This window comes from Cyprinodon tularosa, unplaced genomic scaffold (genome assembly GCF_016077235.1).
Source record: "Cyprinodon tularosa strain WSP-4 unplaced genomic scaffold, ASM1607723v1 ctg362, whole genome shotgun sequence".
Taxonomy (NCBI): Eukaryota; Metazoa; Chordata; class Actinopteri; order Cyprinodontiformes; family Cyprinodontidae; genus Cyprinodon; species Cyprinodon tularosa.
Window position 1 is genome coordinate 28,341 of NW_024039077.1, and position 19,930 is coordinate 48,270.

Genomic DNA, 19,930 nt, shown 5'->3' on the forward strand with positions numbered 1-19,930 from the left:
GATTGGGTCACTTTAAATTTGTCACAAGACTGGAAACTGAGATATTCATCCCATTAGAACTTCCTTATTATTAGATGATATCAATGAAATTAATACATAAAGAATCCGAAAAGTAGGTAGAAATATGCTAGTGTTCAGGCCTGTTAACTTTAATTCCCCTAAATAAACTTCAGAGAAACTTCAAACTTGGCTTAATCAGCAAATATAACCTTCACATTTGTAATTAATTCCCTGTTCCCATATAAAATGCAAAAATGTAGGAGAAGGATTTCTAGTCAGACTAAATGTGAACTCTTTGGCCTAGATCTAAAACAGTTGTAAAATCTAACACTTCATGTAACTCTCGTTCAGGGGCGGATCTAGAAAAATATTTATGGGGTGGCGAAAGGGGGGCAGGAATTTTTGAGGGGTGGCAACATATGGCATTTGTTTACACTGAATTTAATCACAGTTATCACAGTTTGGTGAGAATAGTATGTACAGTAAGGGCCGGATTTATCAAGATCCAATTTTGCGTGCAGGAATTCGCGCTCGCAAACTGGAATTTTGCGCGAGGTGCTGAACCATGGTTTGGGGGTGATTTAACAAGAGTGATTGCGTAACTGGTGGCAGGTGCAAAACTGTTGGAGACGCCCTATTTAAATGATGGTTTTGCACGTTTTGTGGTTTGCGGCAAAGTAGTTTGTAGTATGTACAAACTGGTGCATTAAGAAATGTAAATCTTACAGTGACACCCCCACCCCCTCCAAAAAAAAAAAAAAAAAAATATATATATATATATATATATATATATATATATATATATATATATATATATATATATAAACTTTGGCAACCTTTATTCCCTAAGGTGGTATGTGGCTGAATTTCTACTTCACTGCAGTAAAAAAACAAACAAAACAAAAAAAGGTGTTTTGTATTGGCCTGTAGAAAAATGCACATACCAAATGGCTCACAACGTCGGACAGCACTTCTGAAAAACGAGATTGGGAGATCCCAGCTCTCGCTGCAACCGTACGCTAGAATGACCCAGATGCAAAAAAGTGCAACGTTGCAAGGAGTTCTGTGATATCTGGTATTGCGTGGGTCCTCCTTGTGGCTGGCTCCAAATCCATTCGGAGTTCCCCCAACAGCTCCAAAGTGGCAATGCTGGATAAACGAGATGTTTTGATTATGTTTCCTCGTTCATTCCAAAAATATTCACACGGAGTGAAAAAATGCGTTCTCTGCGTCTCCTTGCTTCATTTCGATGTCTCCTTCTTGCGACAATAACCTCTGCCATGTGTGCGCAATTACGCATACAGACCATTTGCACCTTCTTTTGAAACGTGTTAAATATAGAGTCAGATACCGTTAGCAAAATTGCTTTCAGGTTTAATAAATCACTTAGCGAGTGCTAAATTAATATATTTACATGTTCTCCTCCCACAAGACGCACTTTTGCGTGTAAACGCCCCATATTGCATATTCATTGCAGAAAAAGTACTAAATGGATAAGAGGCGCTATTTAGCACGTTTTAAAGACCAAATCCTTTTAGCACGCTGTTGATAGATCAGTTTGTACATTTTTTAGCGTGCGCAGTGAAATAGCTCACGTTTTTATACACGCAAACCTTTGATAGATCCGGCCCTAAGTGTTTCATGTGAAGCAGTTCATATTAGAAATACATCGTACAATGTGATCTCACTTAATGGGAGATAGAAGAATGATAACACTACTTCTAGAGGGGCATTATCACAGGAAAGGTTTTAAGGTAAGACACAGATGCTGAGTCGCAGATGTGTGAGATTGACTGTCAGAGAGGCAGCATTTGCACAAGAAGAAACTACAGAAAGAAAAAGTTACGCATCAGAGATCTATGGACTGAGCTGTACTAAAGTGATCATAACTACACAGTAGAAATAAATGGGTCAAGGCACCCAAACAAGGTACTGGACATTTATGTATTGTTTACCCTGAACACACATATACCCCATTTGTTCCTCAGTAACTTGACATACAGCAGTTAAGGCAACATGAAAGGGACATTTCATGCATGTAAATATGCTGTAGATAGAGCTGCTGTGTCAACAAATCAACAAAAATGCAGGTAGTGTATGTTACATCAAAATCTCCACAAATCTGAAAAGAAGCAACATAAAAATACATTTTGCTTCCAGTCTGGAAAAAGTACAAAACATTTTGTGAGTAGGTTCATTCAGGTCATTTCTGGATAGTTTCATACTATGTATACAAAAAAAAGAAACAACAACACTGCTTCATATTAAGCAGGATTTACACCAGTATCACATTTTTAACTTTACTTTTAACACTTTTGGTTTTATTAAAGGAAATATCAGATTTTCTCAGGTGCCAAAACAAAATGTAGCAGCTCTGTAAAGGCTCACCAGAGAGCATAACAAAGTTGACATGAATCTGGCGATTTCCATGTTGCTCAGCAAAATGCTTCACACATTTATCTAGATCCAATGCCTTTGTGCGTTTTGATTTGAGTACAACCAAACTTGATAGTCTCTTTTCTGTCATAGTTGACCGCAAATATGTCTTTATGAGCCTGAGACGTCGGGCCTAACTAACATCATAGTTAGACTGCCAACTGGGGTGGCAGCAGGGGTGGCAAGGCTGTCCATTTAGGGTGGCCAACCCAGTAGATCCGCCTATGCTCTCATTATCTACTGTAAAGCACGGTGATGGCAGCATTATACAGTGGGGATGGATGGAGAGGAATCCTAGGCAACATGTTTATGTCGGTCTCTCTTGGCTTTACCAACTAAACTTGCATCGTTGAACACAGTTGGGTAGGTTTTAATTGGTCGGAATTAGATTGAAAGAAAACCAGTTTATGTCATCAACCCATGCAGGACTCAAAGTTCTTTTTTTTTTTACAATAATTTGCCATGGATCCAACCTCATAGCAGGGAGCTATTATGCAATCTGTGGAAGTCTATTGTAGGGCTAATTTTAAGCCCATTTCACACCCACCCATATGGGTCCAACATTGAACTGTTGGCTGGAATACTTTGCAATCTTGAAAAGAAGAATCTTAGAGGCTGTAAAACCCTCATTGGTCCTCCAAGAACAACCGCATTCCTAAAAACTCGAATGGATCAGATCATCATTGGCCGATTTGTGTTGTTCTGTTGCAAAACATTGCTTTAAAATAATTGAAATGTGCAGATGCAATGATAATAGCTGGAAAGTGGAGGGTGACTGGAGACTGAAGTGTTGTAGAGCTCTACATTTTAATGTGTGTAGCAGTTTTCAGCTTTGAGTTTTTTTTTAAATGACAGAAATTCTGTCTTAATTGGGCCATCGTGTGAGTAGCTGTTTGCTTCACTCCCTCATGAGAATCTCGGATTTTCCAAACTCAGATAGCTTTGTCCACAGTCTGCTCCCAATATGCTGCTAACGGTTTAGAAGTACTCCACACCAAAGCGCTTTTAAAAATCTGAACCGTTCCCTTAATGACATGAGGGATTTAGAGAAATTCTGTCTGGCTGTATTTCATCTTATTGGAAGAAAACGTCTGCTGTGTTTATGAGGCTCAGGCATGAATATTGATGAAGCTTAAAAAAAAAAAATAATGAAGCATTCTCAAAACAACATAGATTATTAAACCTTTTTAAACTGTTGCATACATTTTCATCAGTACTCACCAAAAGACATGAATTAATTGAAATATTAGATACTATTTGAGTTGATATATTTCAACAGTGTTTACTTCTGCTGAACATCTCAAAGATTTTTTAGCATAATGTAGCTATAACCCATCCTGTACATCGAGAGGTCTTCAAACGTGAACAAGCAAACAGCAGAAGTCATTTTTTATCATCAAGGATGAGAGACTCGTTCTTAGTGGCCTGGTAGAGATAAAAATGTTCCCCATTAGAGCATCCTGCATCTCTTCATGTGCTGGTGTTTAAGCATTAGTAAAGCATCTATCTGGCCTCATTGGCATGTTTACAGACGTCGACCTTCAACCCTGTTGGAGTCTGTGACCATGAGGCAGTTGCTACAGCCCGTCTCCTGGAGCCTTAAACTATAAAATAACCCTAAATACCTGTTGAAGGGGTCAAACTTACCAGCTGACAGGTTTCTGCTTTAGTATTAGGACATAATAAATACATCAGATTCTCTTTGTCAGATCTGGAGCTTCTAAAGATAGAAAAAGGTTTCCTTTTTGGTAGATTCTACACCGCAAAAATGACCAAGAAATAAGCAAAAATGTTTTCAATTAAGTGTATTTACCCTTAATTTGAGTAGGTTAATAAGATGATTTACCAATGGAATAAGTATTTTTACTCTTAAAATGAGATAATTGCATAATATCCACTTGAAACAAGACAATGTGAGTATTTTTTTTATTTATTTTAAATGTTAATTGTTTTTTTTGTTCCATTGGCAAAGTGTCTCACTTACCTCCTGTATAATAAGGACAAAAGGTGTTCAAAATTTGAAAAAACTTTCATTTAATAGTGTCAGAAATAGTTAACAAAGGCTCAAAAGCAATACAAAATAACTTAAATAATAAATAACATGGATCTGGGCCCAACTTAACTGAGGTCAACTAAGGAACCAACTGACCTCCAAACAGAGAACTAAAGGGATGGAGTAACCCAAGTCTAACACATGAGGGAGGCACGACATGACAAAAAAACCAATAAATACAAAATTAACTAAAGCATTCTATGAAACAAATAAAGCAAAACTAACTTTTACTTAGCAGAAACAATAATAAGTGAGTATTTAAGTGACAAGATTAACTAATTAAAAACAACTTGAAGCAAGTCTCCCCCGTCAGTCTTTCAAAAAAAAAACCCGAATGGTATGCTCCAGGTTTCCTCCTCCAGCTGGTTTGTATCAGCAGCACCTCAAACAAAAAACGTGTAAATAAACCATTCAGACACCCATTAGAAAATACCTGTCCAAAAGAAATAACCAACTTAAACATAAACTGTAATATAATATAAAGCAAGAAAATAATTACTAACACAATGTGGTGGGAGGTTCATCCATCACACCTCCTCAATTAAAAACAAATAACTTATTTATATTTACATTTTTTGTAGTGTCCTCCTGTAATCAATAATATGGGAGTATAGTCTATATTTCTAAAGCTTCATCATCATTTACAGCAATGTTGTGGTGCTGCCTTTAGTAGAGAAGCACCAGTTGAGGCATGGTGGTGGAGGAATGATGATATGGGATTGTTTTACTCCCATAGAAACAGTGCAAAGGTTGAACATTTTCATTAACAAAGCAGATTAAATAAACATCTTTAACAGGAAACTCTTTGATTTGGTAAACTGACCTGTAGGAGGCAGAAATCTGGCTGTGTGGCCATCAAACTGCTATCAGTAGAAGGGGTGGTTTATATGTGGTGTTTTGGTTTTTCAATGTATTTTATAGAAGGTGACTGATCCAAATAGAGATCTGAAATACAATCAATCAAAATAGGATTTTCTTTATAGTAAGAATCGGTTTTATGTGTCTTCTTTATCTGTTCTAGGGGGTTTTGTCTCCATAGTTAGGGCAAAATAAATGAAACTGCGATACTTGAGCCTGGCCAAGGACCAGTTTAGATTCCCTCCTCTGCTGGGCGCCTTGTAGTCATGAGTCAGCCATGAGACTTTCTGTTCTGATATCTGAAACCTGCTCTAATCTGGGTCATAAAACATGATAATGAAAGACCAAATTCCCAGCTTTGCTACAGCCTAGTCAAAGTCCAGCCATCAGCCTGGTTATAATGCCACGTACAGAGGTTTGTCAATTGAAAACGACTAATTGCTAAAAAAAAAAAAAACAATGTAGAAATTCCTTCACAATGGTTTATTTTTAGTAGAAGTCTTTTCAGACAAAGTTAAGTCTGAAATATGCTTTTTCAAGATTGTGGCATCTAGTTAAAAAATTACCGACTCCAAAGGCAGTTTTAGCCATGGTTTACCAGTATCACCTACCAGTTCCTCCTTAAGTGACTCACTGCTTTTTATAAATAGCTGTTGTGCAAAAAGATCTTTTAAATAGCAGCCATAAATCCAGTGCATCTTAAAATACAAACTTAGCCAACAAGCCCCACCCTTCAAAGCATCTTCTAGAAGGACTGGCTGATGAACCCCCGCTGAATTCTGTCCGTGTGGCAGTGCTGAAAACTCCACAGCCGAAGCAGAATGTTGAAGTCTGTAACCTATATGTGTAAAGCTAGTTTTGAAAACAGGAAGGGTCAGACAGAATGAGTATGAGGTCATGGTTTTTACTGAAAACAGCTGAGTCTAAGCTAGGCTTCATTGTAATGTGTGGTGATGGAAACTGTGGGCATGTTATTCCATCTTAATGAATCTGCATTTCTGTCAACATCATGTGTAGAAATAAGGTTGGATTATTTAACCTATTTTATAATTTACTATTCACGTTTCAGGGCTTTTAAAGCGGCTTTCAATTAAGTAGCTATTCTAAGCTAAACCTAAATCATCTCAGTTTTTTTGCCCACTTCTTCTTAATTCCATCCTTTATCCATTTTGGAGGTGATGTTCATGTCTCCCTTTAAAATGTGAGCAATGCAGCAATTCGGGGTTCACGTTTTCACAGAGCTTTTTTTATCCAAATAACTGTTAATATGCTGAAAAGCAACTTTCTCATATATTAAAATTCAGCTCATTGCCTCATTTTAGTATAGTTTATATGCTTTGAAGTGCTGAGGTGCGCCAGACACCCTAACCCAGATGTCAATCAGAGGGCCGTAACCTTATATCAAATTAGCATTGCGGCCTGAATTTCAGCATAGCAGAGCAAATTAGAGAGGATTTATCAGCTACGTTGAAATACGCTGGAAAGAACCCTGACAATTTGTTCCACGATTTTTAAAATAAAGAGTCAAATTTTTTGTTTCACTTTAATCAGATTTAGACATTTATCCACATTTGGTAAAAATACATTTCAAACTGTATAATTTGGGTTAATTTCCCACAATCCTTTGCTGGAATTCTGGCCCATTTGGCAGGAAGATTTATCAAATTTGCGATAAAATTCAAAATGGTAAAATCTCAACTTCAAAATTGAATACGATTTTTTTGTCATGTTACATTCAATGAGAGTAAGACAGGATTCCACACAGGCCTTTAGGGGGCAGTACTACTGCTTCCTAAAGGCAGTTCTAAAGTGGGTTTGCTGCCTTAATGAAATGCATATGAGTTGCAGCTTAGCCATGCATGCAAGCTAGGAGGAAGTATTTTTCCACTTAAGAGTAAAGTCCTGCAGGGCATGTAGGAGGCGCAGTGGTTAGCACGCACGACCCATGTACAGAGTCCTTAACGCGGCCGACCGAGGTTCGCATCCGTCATGTGTTCCTTTGCCCCATGGCTCTTCCCCTTCGCTTACTGTATACCCCCTTTCTTGCCAGCCTACTGTTGAAAAAACAAGCCACCAGTGCCGTAAAAACTCAACAACAAAAAAAAGGACTCTGGACAAAAGAGCATTCAATAATAAGAAGACATTAAAACTGTTTGCTGCTCTGCTTTTATTTTCAACAAGGACTAATTTTAGCTCAGTAAGCTATTCTCTGACTCAAAAACATTCGGATCAAAAGCAAAACCTGCTCAGTTTCTTGCTTTAATTAGACTTCCAACTGCAAAACTTTAGGCTGCAAACTTTATGACGGGAGTGCTCAAGTCCAGCCCTCAAGTGCTACTATCCTGCAACTTTTTGATGCGCCCCATTTTTAACACCCCTGAATCAGATCAGTGGCTCGTTACCATGCCTCTGTTGGGCTAAATGAGAGGATTGAGCCTTTTGATTCAGGTGTGTTAGAGAAGAGATGCATCTAAGGCACACTGCAGGCCTTGATGCTCAATTCAGTTTTTTTTTTTACGTTGCCGTTCACATTTCCAAATACATGTAGCTTGTATGTGATCTCCTGTGTGAACTGCATTCATACAACCTAAGTGTCCCGCATGCACAGTACAGGACGCAATGACGTCACAAACAAGCGTGCTCTGTGTTAACGAAAGTAAACATAGATGGTAGAAAATCTAGCGATCTTTTCCAACCTTAAAAACAAAATCTTTCCAAGATGATTAAACATAAATACGGCACTCTGCATCATCTGCACCATGGTTGTTGTTTTTCTTGCCACTTCTGCGTAGCAAGAAGCTGAAGAGTGAGGTTTGTCGGGTATTAATGGCGTTCAGTTCGGATGAATGCGACTGGGCCGTTCAGACACAGGTCGCATTTGAAAAGATCAGATTCGTATCGGATTCAGGACCACATAGCCAAGTGGCCTGGGTTGCATTGGAAAAAATCGGATCTGTGTTGTTCAGACAGCCATGAAAACATCAGATCCAGGTCGCATATGGGCAAAAAAAATCAGATTTTGGTCACTTCAGGCTGCGGTGTGAACTTAGCCTAAAAGTCACAGGATGGTAGCTCTTGAGGACTGGATTTGAGCACCCCTGCTTTAGGGTATCATTGTTGGCTGTGGTCACTGCCGAAGATAATCAAAATAAAGCCACATTTTAGTTAATTGAAACCGTAATTAAGATTTTTTGGCAAAAGCACACAGACCTAATCCCTCTTGACAGTTTGGGTGTAAACGGGGGAGGTTTATAGGGCGCCTTGCTCACACATACCTTTACAGCTTTGTCCACGAATGCTTCCTGGGACCAATTGGGGCTTTGTTCGCATGTCCTCCAGAAATCATTGGAAAAAGGGCCACTTTTAGACACACTACGGCTGAAATCCAGAACATGGCATTAATCTCCTCTGAGATACTTTTTCCCTTCACTAGTGAAACATCAATAGTGTGACACCCTGCTCTAAAACGTCCTGCTCTGCCTTAATGCACAAATAAAAAAAGGTTTATTTCCTTGTATAAAAGGAGATATATTCATATAGAGCTAAGGCGTTTCATATAAAGTCTCATATGTATTCCACTTTCCTTGCAGCAAAAGCAGAAGCCTTCACATACATCTTTTATCAGGGCTGTAATTGACTTTACCAAAAGGAGATTATTGTATCAAATAGAGTGCATTATTGCCCACGTCTCACAGGGAAAGGATTGCTTCCTCCATACCAAAGCCAACTTCAATTCTTCAACATATTTCCTGGCTGCGAGACCCAACTCTACATGCTCTATAATATGAACTAAAAAGAGCGGTTTGGGAGCATTTTAGGGCTGTAAAAGGAACGATGCATGTGGATAAAGTGCTTCTATTGTTCATTTTAGTTTGAGTTTGTTGCATCAGGTTTTTCGTAATGTCTATCTAGATATCGATCTAGGTAATTGTGAATTAAGTGATTGGTTTATAACATAGCCTCTTTTAAATGAGAACCATCAATAGTGCTGTGAAAAACTAATTACCCCGCAGTGATCTAAAGCCGACCTGAAGGTCCTGCTCTAAATGGCTGAAAATAACTGAGACGTTGGGGGTTGGTTTAGGTAAAATCCAAACTAAAATTTCACGACATGCTTCTTTCAATGATGAAAGTAATTGTCCTTCAATAAGAGTGGGACAGATTCTTCAAAAGTAATAGGGGAAAAAAACACATTACTACTTATTACAATGCTATTAAAAGTTGCACAACCAGATTTTCGGTATATAGAGGGAACTATTCTTTCGTTTTTTGTTTTTGGAACTGGTTTTATTCATTTATTCAGGCTATCCTGGTTTGTTGTTGATATTAAACCTAATTTTGAAACTACCCACTGCTTTTTTAAATAAAACTAAGGCTTTTGGGTTTCAAAGTGTTTTGGGGTTAATTCCTGGTCTGTGTTTTTGCTGACAGGTGATGGATGAGGCTGAGGCCTGCTCCCTGCCTGGTGGTCTGGCCACTGTGAAGAGGCAGTTTGAAAGCCAGGAGTTCACCTCTTCTTCCTCCCAATCGACTGTCACCCAGGTTCATGTTCAGAGGAGATCGGTCCAGGTGAGATATACCGTGTGTGTTTATCAGGACTTCTTTATCTTCTTTTGAAGCCATTCTTTATTAAAGTGAAAGAGTACTTGGACTGACTAAGGTATTAAAAACATATCTTAGCTTTCTACCAATCAGTTTTGAATATTTTCAAACTCTTCTTATGGAATTTTGCACCCAAATTGTATTTACCTCATTATCTGGACTATAGAACGCACCACACTATAGAATAGAAAATCTCTTTATTGTCCCAGAATGGGGGGAAATTCTGGTGTTTACAGCAGCAAAAAGATTATAGAAAAAATTGTCGCTCAAATCTGGTCCTTAAAAATATATATAAGAATAACATACTAGTGAAGATTTAAAAATACTGTACTGTAAAGTGGTTTAACTACTCTATGGACATTTTTACAGTAATGGATATTTGAAAATAGCAGCGACATCAGAGATGTGCAAAATGAAAGCAGCAGGTTATTTAACTGACTAAGGTAGAAACTGTGCAAAATCAGCATGAATGGAACAACTAATTGATGTTTTTGGGAACAGTGGTATTTATAAAGTCTTCCAGCTGCTGGGAAAGGATGAAGGAGGAAGGATCTGTGATAATGCTCCCTGGTGCATTTAAGGTGCAGCAGGCTGTCACTGAAGGAGCTCTCCAGTTCTGAAACAGCTTCATGCATGGGGTGGGAGAAATTATCCAACAGAAATGTTAATTTAGTTAGGATCCTTTTGTTTCCCACCTCCTGCACCAAGTCCAGAGGTCATCCAATCATAGAGCTGGCCTTCCTCATCAGCTAATCCAGCCGCTTTCTCTCAGCAACAGATAAGCCACTGCTGCAACAGACAGCTCCATAGAAGATGGCTGATGCCACAACAGAGTCATAGCGGCTCAGTGCTGTGAGTCCAGTCCAGCTTGTTATTCAGATGAACACCAAGACAAGTTATGTCTGTTTTCTAGCTTCAGCTCCTGCCGAAACTTGATAAACGGCTGGTCATCACCAAGAACGACGCTAGGCACAACTCAAATCCTTTTCCATTGTGTTTTTATTTGGGATCTAGGTTTGGGATTTCGGTTTTCAAACAAATTGACAAACAGAAGTGTATTAGTTCAAAACAAACCATTTTAAATCAAACATTTTTACTGTGGCTCACCCATAAGCACAATACAAACTGAATATTACCAGGCCACAAGCCATACTACAGTATTCTCTCACTCAGCTTCTATCTTTTAATAAAGTTGTGTATCTGGTGATTAGATAATGAGCTGAAACCTGCTTGGCTGGGAGCCAGTCTCTTCCTTTGTCTGCCAAAACTGCCACACAGGGTCGTGCAGGTGTTTCAATGACAGGAAGTCCCAACCCCCCAACACAAGCTCACTCCTCTTTTCTCCTACCCTTCTTCTTTTTTGACACGACAGTACTTATCAGAGTCCACTCTCTCAAAGTCTGTTCCCTGGATGTTCACCGGTGTCAGAGGGCTGGATCTGCTTCTGCGAACTCCTTGGTTTTCCCTGCATTAATCAGAAGGTTTATTTACCATACATATTAGCTGCATTGGGCTATAAGCCACTGATATCTACTGAACTGTCTTCCATGTTAGTTTGTTTGCTTACAGCAGTTAGAGCTTCTACTGGAAGATGGGGCTTAATCAGCTCTTTATTTCAGCTCTGCAGAAGTTAAGCCCAGTCTCTTCATTGGTTCCACAGATTTCGGGATATTTGTTCTCCATCCTGTTTGCTAGTACAAATTTCCTATACTAAATGAAAATTATCCCTTTATTCTTTCATTTCCAACTTTGACTTCCCCATCTGGCGGTTAGGAAAAATCCACAGAAAAATTGCACCTTCTTATAAGCCGCATGGTTCAAAACGTAGCGGCTTATGTTGCGAAAAATACGGTATATTCTGGGCGCTTATGGCCTTATTTCCTGGTCTTTGCATGAGTACAACCTTTATACCCGGACACAGTTTCATCCTTTTTTGCTTCTTTCCAAACTGTGGATTTAGAATTTATATGAAAAATCACAGACGGTTTGTTTAAGGACAGACAAACCTTATTTCATATTCACTGTAATTAATGTCATTTATCTATTCAAATAGAGGGAATGCTTCATTTGAAAAAAATATTATAGACATATAAAGAATTTTATAGATGTGCACTCTATTTCTGCCTGTTTGATTTAAATTTGTTTTTCATTTAGATGGTTTTTCTATTCTTTACTTTGCAAAAACCCAACCTTTTTACTAAGCCTTAGTCCTCATATGTGATATAAGGATTATTAGGATTCACAGACTCCGTTTCCATAAACAGTAAATAGTTTATTGTTGATTGCAAGTAAGAGTGAGATATTTTTCTTTCTCCTCTTTCAAGTCAAGAAAACCAGGAAGAGAGAATAACTGCTCTCCTTTCTTGTCATGAGCTCTGAGTGAAATGACAGGGATATGAATGATTTACATTCAACTGTAGCTCTTTATTGCTAAATCTTGGCAGAGGCCTTCCAGCAGGTCAGCTCAAAGAGGGCACCTTGAACTTAGCCCGTCTGTGTGAATCTGTCATCTTGCGCGTGAGGAAAATGCCAGAACGCGTTAGCAGCAGCCTTGGACTCCTGCCAGATTTTTTTTTTTTTTTTTGGAGTGAGGTCAGTTCCACCCCGCCTCACATTTCCATCAATTTGCTTATTCAGGCAGAGAAGCAGACTGGATTCATCCAGTGTAAAAAAAACCTAGCTGAATCTGGAATTTTACATCAGGGTTCAGAAGAGGAAACGTCCAAACGCGTTTGATCAGTTCTGTGCTTCTTTCACAGCTACTGGAAGTGCCTTTCCACAGGTGGATAATGCAAACCGTGTTCCACATCAGGATAGATATTAACGGGCTGCCCTTGGTTTGAGAAGAACAAGCACCCCCACCCTCCATGTATCTTTCATGTTAACAGCATTCATACAAGCTGAAATACATTTCTCTCTCAACTCCTTCGAATTGCAGGAATCTCAGAGGAGGAAATGCCTGATTCGGTTTTGTGCGTTTTTTTGTAATCGACTGCTGTTTCTCTCCAGCACTGAAATCCTCCTTTGGCAGAATTCAAACTTAGCGGCTCCCTTGGAAGCGGCACAGTAATGGAAAAACATTTGTTACCAGCCGCAGAAGGGATTTTATTAAGCTTCTCCACAATACAAAAATGACTTACCCGCCCACTGTTTCTTACAGCTCGCTGTCAGGAGGAGGTAAAACATCGTTGGTTGCTTTTGTGTGCATAGTTCTCTGTCAGAACAACCTTTCTGCTGCATTTTACTGAACATCTCCTCCCTTCTGATACCTGGTTCACCTTACTTCTATAATTTTATACGAATCAGTAGTGTTGATTGGGCTTACATTTCAATTCTCCTAACCCATTTAATCTCCTCCAAACAGTTATAAACTAATCCCCAAAACAATCAGTTTTTTTTTATTAATTTCACTGCACAGAAACTCCTTAACTAGAATTTTATCTTACATTTTAATGTCACCTAAAAGACAACGCAGGTCTATCTAGCGGAGTTCCCCAAAGATGTGTTGTGGGCCCCTTTTTTTTTTTACTTAATTTTATATATTTCACCTAAACAGATTATATGGCACCACCTTTATGTCTGCTCAGTTTCAACATCCAGTTTAATGTAATTTAAGCAATATTCAAAATAGTCCAATTAAAAATAAATTTAATCACTTAAGGAAAGTATCTAAATTATTGATGTCTTTACCTTGACTGAAGGTGATTATCAACTATTTTCCCTTCCATCAGGTTCATATTTTAGTAAATAATTTTGCTAGGATTTTAATTGGAACAAATTACAAAGCCAATATCAATTCCATCATATTTGCTCCCCTGAACTGTGATTTCCAGTTGGATAGAACGCATTTCTGGGTGACTCAGCCTTATGTCTCCACCTTCGCTCCCAGGTTGCTGACTTCCTTGGGTTAGAATTAAACAACCTTCTTCTTAAATCTTGAATTAAATCATTTGAAGATCTCAAAAAGCTACAATTATTACTACATTTTTTATTTTCTTAAATAAATAGGTTTTTAATCCCAGGTTAATATTTATATGTGATGACCAGGCTCGGACTGGTAATCTGTGATACGGCTAGTCCTAATTTCAGTGTGCGAGGGCCGGCCCTCCTTAAATTATACCGGCCCCAACACTTACTCTCCGGCCAAAGCACCTACAAAAAACAGTAAATAACTCAAGGAGCTCAAGAATTATTCCAATGTTAACTACCTGAATGATGCATGCAGTATATATAGCCCTTCCTTGTCATGCACATCCTTGTGACGGTTGGCATATGGTGTAATTTTCTATTTCTTCAAACTGTAAAATCCTTGCAACGAACTAAATTATAATAAAACTAAAGTGCTTTCTTTAAACCAAACTACGATGTTCCTCGTATATTTGGTGAATTTATGTTTGAATATTTTGCTAAAATACGTTGCAGTGCATGATGGGGTTTTGCATCTAAAGGCTAACGTTTCCCGTCTTACCTGCATTGTTGCCAGGTTGGGATGTTTCCCAATCTGGCAGTTTAGAATGGCCGTTTATGGGTAAAATATGTTTTTTCTTTAGATTTATAGATTAGATTTTTTTTTTACATCTGGCAACCCTGCTGATGTAGTGAGTGTGGACGTTACACAGCAGCAGTCACTGTCACGTCCATGTTAATAACCAAAGCCAGTAAAGCCGCATTATAGAAGTCTTGATGATGGTTGTCATGTGATGCTTGAAGATAGGTCGGTTAATCCACAATGTGTATTCGTATTCACATTTGAGACGTACGCGTTTACCTGTGCTTTTATTTTTATTTCTTCTTTTGGGTGGCGGGGGTTTAGATGGGCCGGTGTAGATGGAAAAAAGCCGAAAATTGTTCCCAGACCGAGCTTGGTGATGTCCATCAGATTCAATATGAACAGTTCATGAACCCTCCCACGCAGACTGACGATGTAGATCTCACACAACAGGGTTATATTTACAGCAGGAATGTTATACAGTTATGAAGTTATTGAGCTGTTGGAACCAAAATAATATCACGATCACATTATAACGATATAAAAACGTAAGTTAAACCAATTCAATTCAATTTCAATTCAGTTTATTTATATAGCGCCAAATTCACAACACATGTCATCTCAAGGCACTTTACAGTTCAACCAGATCATACAGTCAAATTGATACAAAGTTTTCTATCTAAGGAAAACCAGTTGATTGCATCGACTCATTGACTCGAATGCAATCCCTCACACTAAGCATGCTTGTAGCGACAGTGGAGAGGAAAAACTCCCCTTTAACAGGAAGAAACCTCCAGCAGAACCAGGCTCAGTGTGAGCGGCCATCTGCTGAGGCCGACTGGGGTTCAAGGAGACAGAAGCAGAGACGAACCAGAGAACAACGATTACCAGTGTTACTTTGTGGAATAGATACTGCAGGGATGTGCAGTCATTTGGGCAAGGATGTGTCAGATAAAAGCAACATGAATGTTCAGTCTGCTCTGAAAACTACAGGATATATGTCTCATTAGATACAAATATTGAAGAGGCAGAATTCTGGTTTTCTTAGAAGAGAAAATATCTGAATCAAGCTGTTCAGACCACCTTAAAAAAAAAAATCAAATATTGGTTGTATATAGTCATAACAATGTGGCTTAGGCTGCATCAGCTCAAACGACAACAGCTAAAACTCTCTATGTCCGACTTTTTCCAGTTTTCGTCAGTTTTCAAGACTCAAAAATAAGAGGCAAAAAAAATAAAAAATCTGAAAGTTCCAATGGTTAAAAGCATCCTTTTCGTCCTATAAGGCGGACATTAGGTTTAAAACTCTTTTACTCATATTGTTTACTTTCCTCCATGTGTGGTCACCGTAGGAACTGGTCCAGTTGATCCTTTTTCTTTGTATTCAACAGGAAATATCCAGCTCCTCAGAGGTGACGGTTAAAAGCAGCTCCAGAGATTCAATCCCGGCAACAGGTTTTTCTCGACAAGAGGTATTTGTTAGAAGATATATCTACATCACTAAAACCTACATCCCTTTAAAGATTATTATGATATGAACATAAACCTTAACCATTCATGCCTGACTGATTGGAAACAGGCTGAAGTTTTAATGATTTGCTGTCATCCCTTCCCAGGTGATCCATGATCAAGGAGTCCACCATAACAATGTGGCTGCCGGTTATGGGACCCATTACAATGAAACAGGTTATTCTGCTCATGCCTTTTATATTGTAATTTGGGGCGTTTTTTATCGCGGCGCTGCCTGTGGTCCTGTATGTTAATGACCGTTCCACTCTCCGGGTTGAATAAGGGATGAGCTCCCAAAGCAAGTCGGAGTGCAGATGATTCTCTATTCAGTGCATGGGAGCAAATCTAATCAGGGCAAAGCCAGGGAGGTAAAATATTGGAATTTGGAAATTGGGCAATCACTGCAGCATAGTTTCAGAAAATGAAAACTACTCAGGTTTTTAATGAAATGATTTATTTCTCTTCCCCATTCCCGTGAGCCTCCTCAATTCGAATGACTTAATGAGGCTGCCTTCTTCTTATGTCTAATTCAGTTACGCTTGTCGGCGGAGAGGACCTACCAAAGGTTTCCACTCAGGCTTTGAAGCAACAGTATGAAAAAACGATTGAGGGAGCAGCACCAGCGAAGGAAATCAAGGTAATGATCATGTCTTTTTATTTAAGCCGATCATACTTTTCCTTTTTTCTTTGGGAATCCACATATAGATGAAGTTAGTTCACTAAATGATCTAAAGTAAATTGGACTGATTCAATTATTTCTGATAGAGAACATGAAGCTCTCTTTACCCCTGTTTAAAGTAGAATCTTTCAAAGCATTGAAACAAAAGTAACTGGTCTCAACAAATTGTAAATGTGTAAAAATTACAGGAAAAAATAAACACAAACCTCTATGATTCAGAATGCTAATGTATTTCATTGGGATTTTATGTGATAAACAGAAAGAAGTACCTGGTCCTGGTCATGGGCTTGAACTTTTGACATCAGCAACTGGATTTAAGTTCCCCAGAATGAATATGGATATAGAAAAGTTGAAATTAGACATATTTGTTTGAAAGCAATTTTCCACTAAATTAAAACTGAATCGAATGATGATGATGAAACTGAATAAAATGTTATTTTAGGCCTCTTCAATTCCAGCACTCAAGGTCCAGTGTCCGGCACATTTTAGATATGTCTCTACTTCCACACCTGAATCAACTATATGAGATAACCGCATTACCTCCTTAGCAGGCAGCCAGGTTCTGCATAGTCCTGCTAATCACTTCATTATTCGACTCAGGTGTGATGAAGCAGAGACACGTCTAAGGCTACGTTCACACTGCAGGCCTTGATGCTCAATTCCGATTTTTTTTTGTGAAATCCGATTTTTTTGCGTTGCCGTTCACATTTCCAAATGTATGCGACTTGTATGTGATCTCCTGTGTGAACTGCAGTCATACAACGCAAGTGTCCCGCATGCCAGTAGAGGATGCAATGACATCACAGGCCAGCGTGCTCTGTGTTTATGGAAGTAAACATGGATGGTAGCTCTGGTGTGCATCTAGCGATCTTTCCCAACCATAAAAAGTCGATCTTTCCAAGATGGTTAAACATACATATTACTCTCCGCATTATCGTCGACCATGGTTGTTTTTCTTCCCACTTCTGCATAGCAAGAAGCAAAATAGTGACCTTTGTCGGGTATTAATGGCATTCAGGTAAGATGAATGCGACCTGGCCGTTCACACGCAGGTCGCATTTGAAAAGATTAGATTCGTATCGAATTCATGACCACATAGACAAGCGGCCTGGGTTGGATTTGAAAAAATCGGATATGTGTTCTTCGGACAGCCATGAAAAGTTCAGAACCAGTTTGCATATGGGCCCAAAAAAATCGGATTTGGGTCACTTCAGGCTGCGGTTTGAACGTAGCCAAACGGGTGGATGAACACCAGACCTCGAGGGCTTGAACCAAAGAAGCCTGCTTTATCTAATCATTTGAAACTAAACTAATTTGCTATTAAACTGTATTATATTTAATTAGAAATCCCACTTTCCTGGAATTCAATTTCAGTTCTAGTATTCTGATTTCCTTGTGCCACACATCACAGTCAGAGCCACATACCTAACCTCAACATCTGCAAAACACAAATCTGTGCTCCATTACTCTGGTCTCTCTTAAGGAACCAGATGTCTATCTAGGGCTGGGCGATATAGAAAAAAAGCTTATCAATAAAAGAAAATGCATATTGATCGATATCGATAATTATTGAAAAGATTTGAAACCATATTTTATGTGCAGCTCTGCCTGGACATTTTATGATATTGCTAAATGATTTAATTTTAATAAAGAACACAAACACAGACTTCCAATTAAATCTGTATTTAACCAACTTTTTTAACCATAACAGAATTGTTTTAAAGAAAAACAACTTAAGAGACATGAGTTATGTTATTAAATACTGACAAAGAATAAACTAAAGTGACCAAAAAAGTGACCAAAATAAATATAACAAATAAATGGAACACACGTCTATCGATCGATATATATCGTTATTGAATTATCGCCCAGCCCTATGTCTATCCGTCTTCTCCTGTTTATTCAATCAGGGTTGCAGTAGGGCCACTGCCTAACTCTGGCATTATATGGGCGAGAGGTGGGGTAAACCCTGAACATGTTGCCAGTCTGTCGCCGGTTTTACATACAGTTTGCACATTAATAAATAACTTTCATTGGAGTGAAGTTCAGTTACAAACCAATACATTAGATTTTGAATTTTCAATTCAAATTCAGTTTCTGATCGCATACGTTTCTGCTCATAGAAGATTGTTGTAGGGTTTTATGGTACTATATTTTTTGTCAATGAGCTGATTTGTAGAAACTGTTTATCAGAAATGGTGAGATGTTTCCTCAACCCAATTTTTTGGAAAATAGGCTTTGTGTAAACTCTGCAATTCCAGTCTTAATTTCAACTAGATATGCTTGACCATAGATATATAAAACTTTCTTTATACTTTTTCTTTTTTATTGAAACCGAATCCCAACGTTTATTTATATAAGACTGATCTTTTGATCATATTGTACAGATGTATGCAAGGGTTACTTGTTTCCATGTAGAAAATTAGTCCACTAAGATATATTACAATGTATTTTAATCTATATTTTAAATTATTTTAATTCCAACCGTAGTCAGCACATCTGTAAAGATGCCTTATTACTGAATTTAAGTCTAATTTTTAACTTGTACCTATTTGAGTTCTCTTAAAATCCCCAGGTTGGGAACCTTTGATGTAAAACAATTCACTGTAGCTCTCAAATGTTTAGTGCCTTCTTACCTTTAGATGAGTTTATTTGGGAAAAGTTTTGAGAACTTTTCCTTTGTAGTGATTTATTTTATATTTGTACTTTATTTTCATATGTTGTATCATATAAAATCCCTCTAAAATATATTAATGTTTTTAAACATGTCAAATTTTAGTAAGTTGGGTAAAAAAAAAAAAAAATTATTGAATATAAAGGACTATATTGATGTCTTGCTTACTGGTTTCCAAATTGTGTATCAGCTTATACAGGTGCTGGTCATAAAATTAGAATATCATGAAAAAGTAGATTGATTTCAGTAATTCCATTTAAAAAGTGAAACTTGTATATTATATTCATACATTACATACAAACTCATATATTTCAGATGTTTATTTTGTTTAATTTTGATGATTACAAATGACAACAAATGAAAATCTCAAATTCATCATATCAGAAAATTAGAATATTACTGAAGACCAATAAAAACAAAGGATTTATAGAAATGTTGGCCAACTGAAAAGTATGAACATGAAAAGTATGAGCATGTACAGCACTCAGTATTTAGTTGGGCCTCCTTTGGCCTGTATTACTGCAGCAATGCGGCGTGGCATGGAGTCGATCAGTCTGTGGCACTGCTCAGGTGTTATGATAGCCCAGGTTGCTCTAATAGTGGCTTTTAGCTCTTCTGAATTGTTGGGTC

The 19,930-nt window shown here is 38.1% G+C and overlaps 1 protein-coding gene across 1 annotated transcript in view; it reads left to right on the forward strand.

Annotated features, from left to right (window-relative positions):
* xirp2a (xin actin binding repeat containing 2a) overlaps window positions 1–19,930 on the forward strand; it is a 47,516-nt gene that overhangs the window by 13,961 nt on the left and 13,625 nt on the right. The window contains exons 3-6 of the mRNA XM_038295884.1: window positions 9,779–9,916; window positions 15,830–15,910; window positions 16,055–16,124; window positions 16,481–16,584. Coding sequence (XP_038151812.1) covers window positions 9,779–9,916; window positions 15,830–15,910; window positions 16,055–16,124; window positions 16,481–16,584 — 393 coding nt within the window. The remainder of the gene's footprint in view (window positions 1–9,778; window positions 9,917–15,829; window positions 15,911–16,054; window positions 16,125–16,480; window positions 16,585–19,930) is intronic.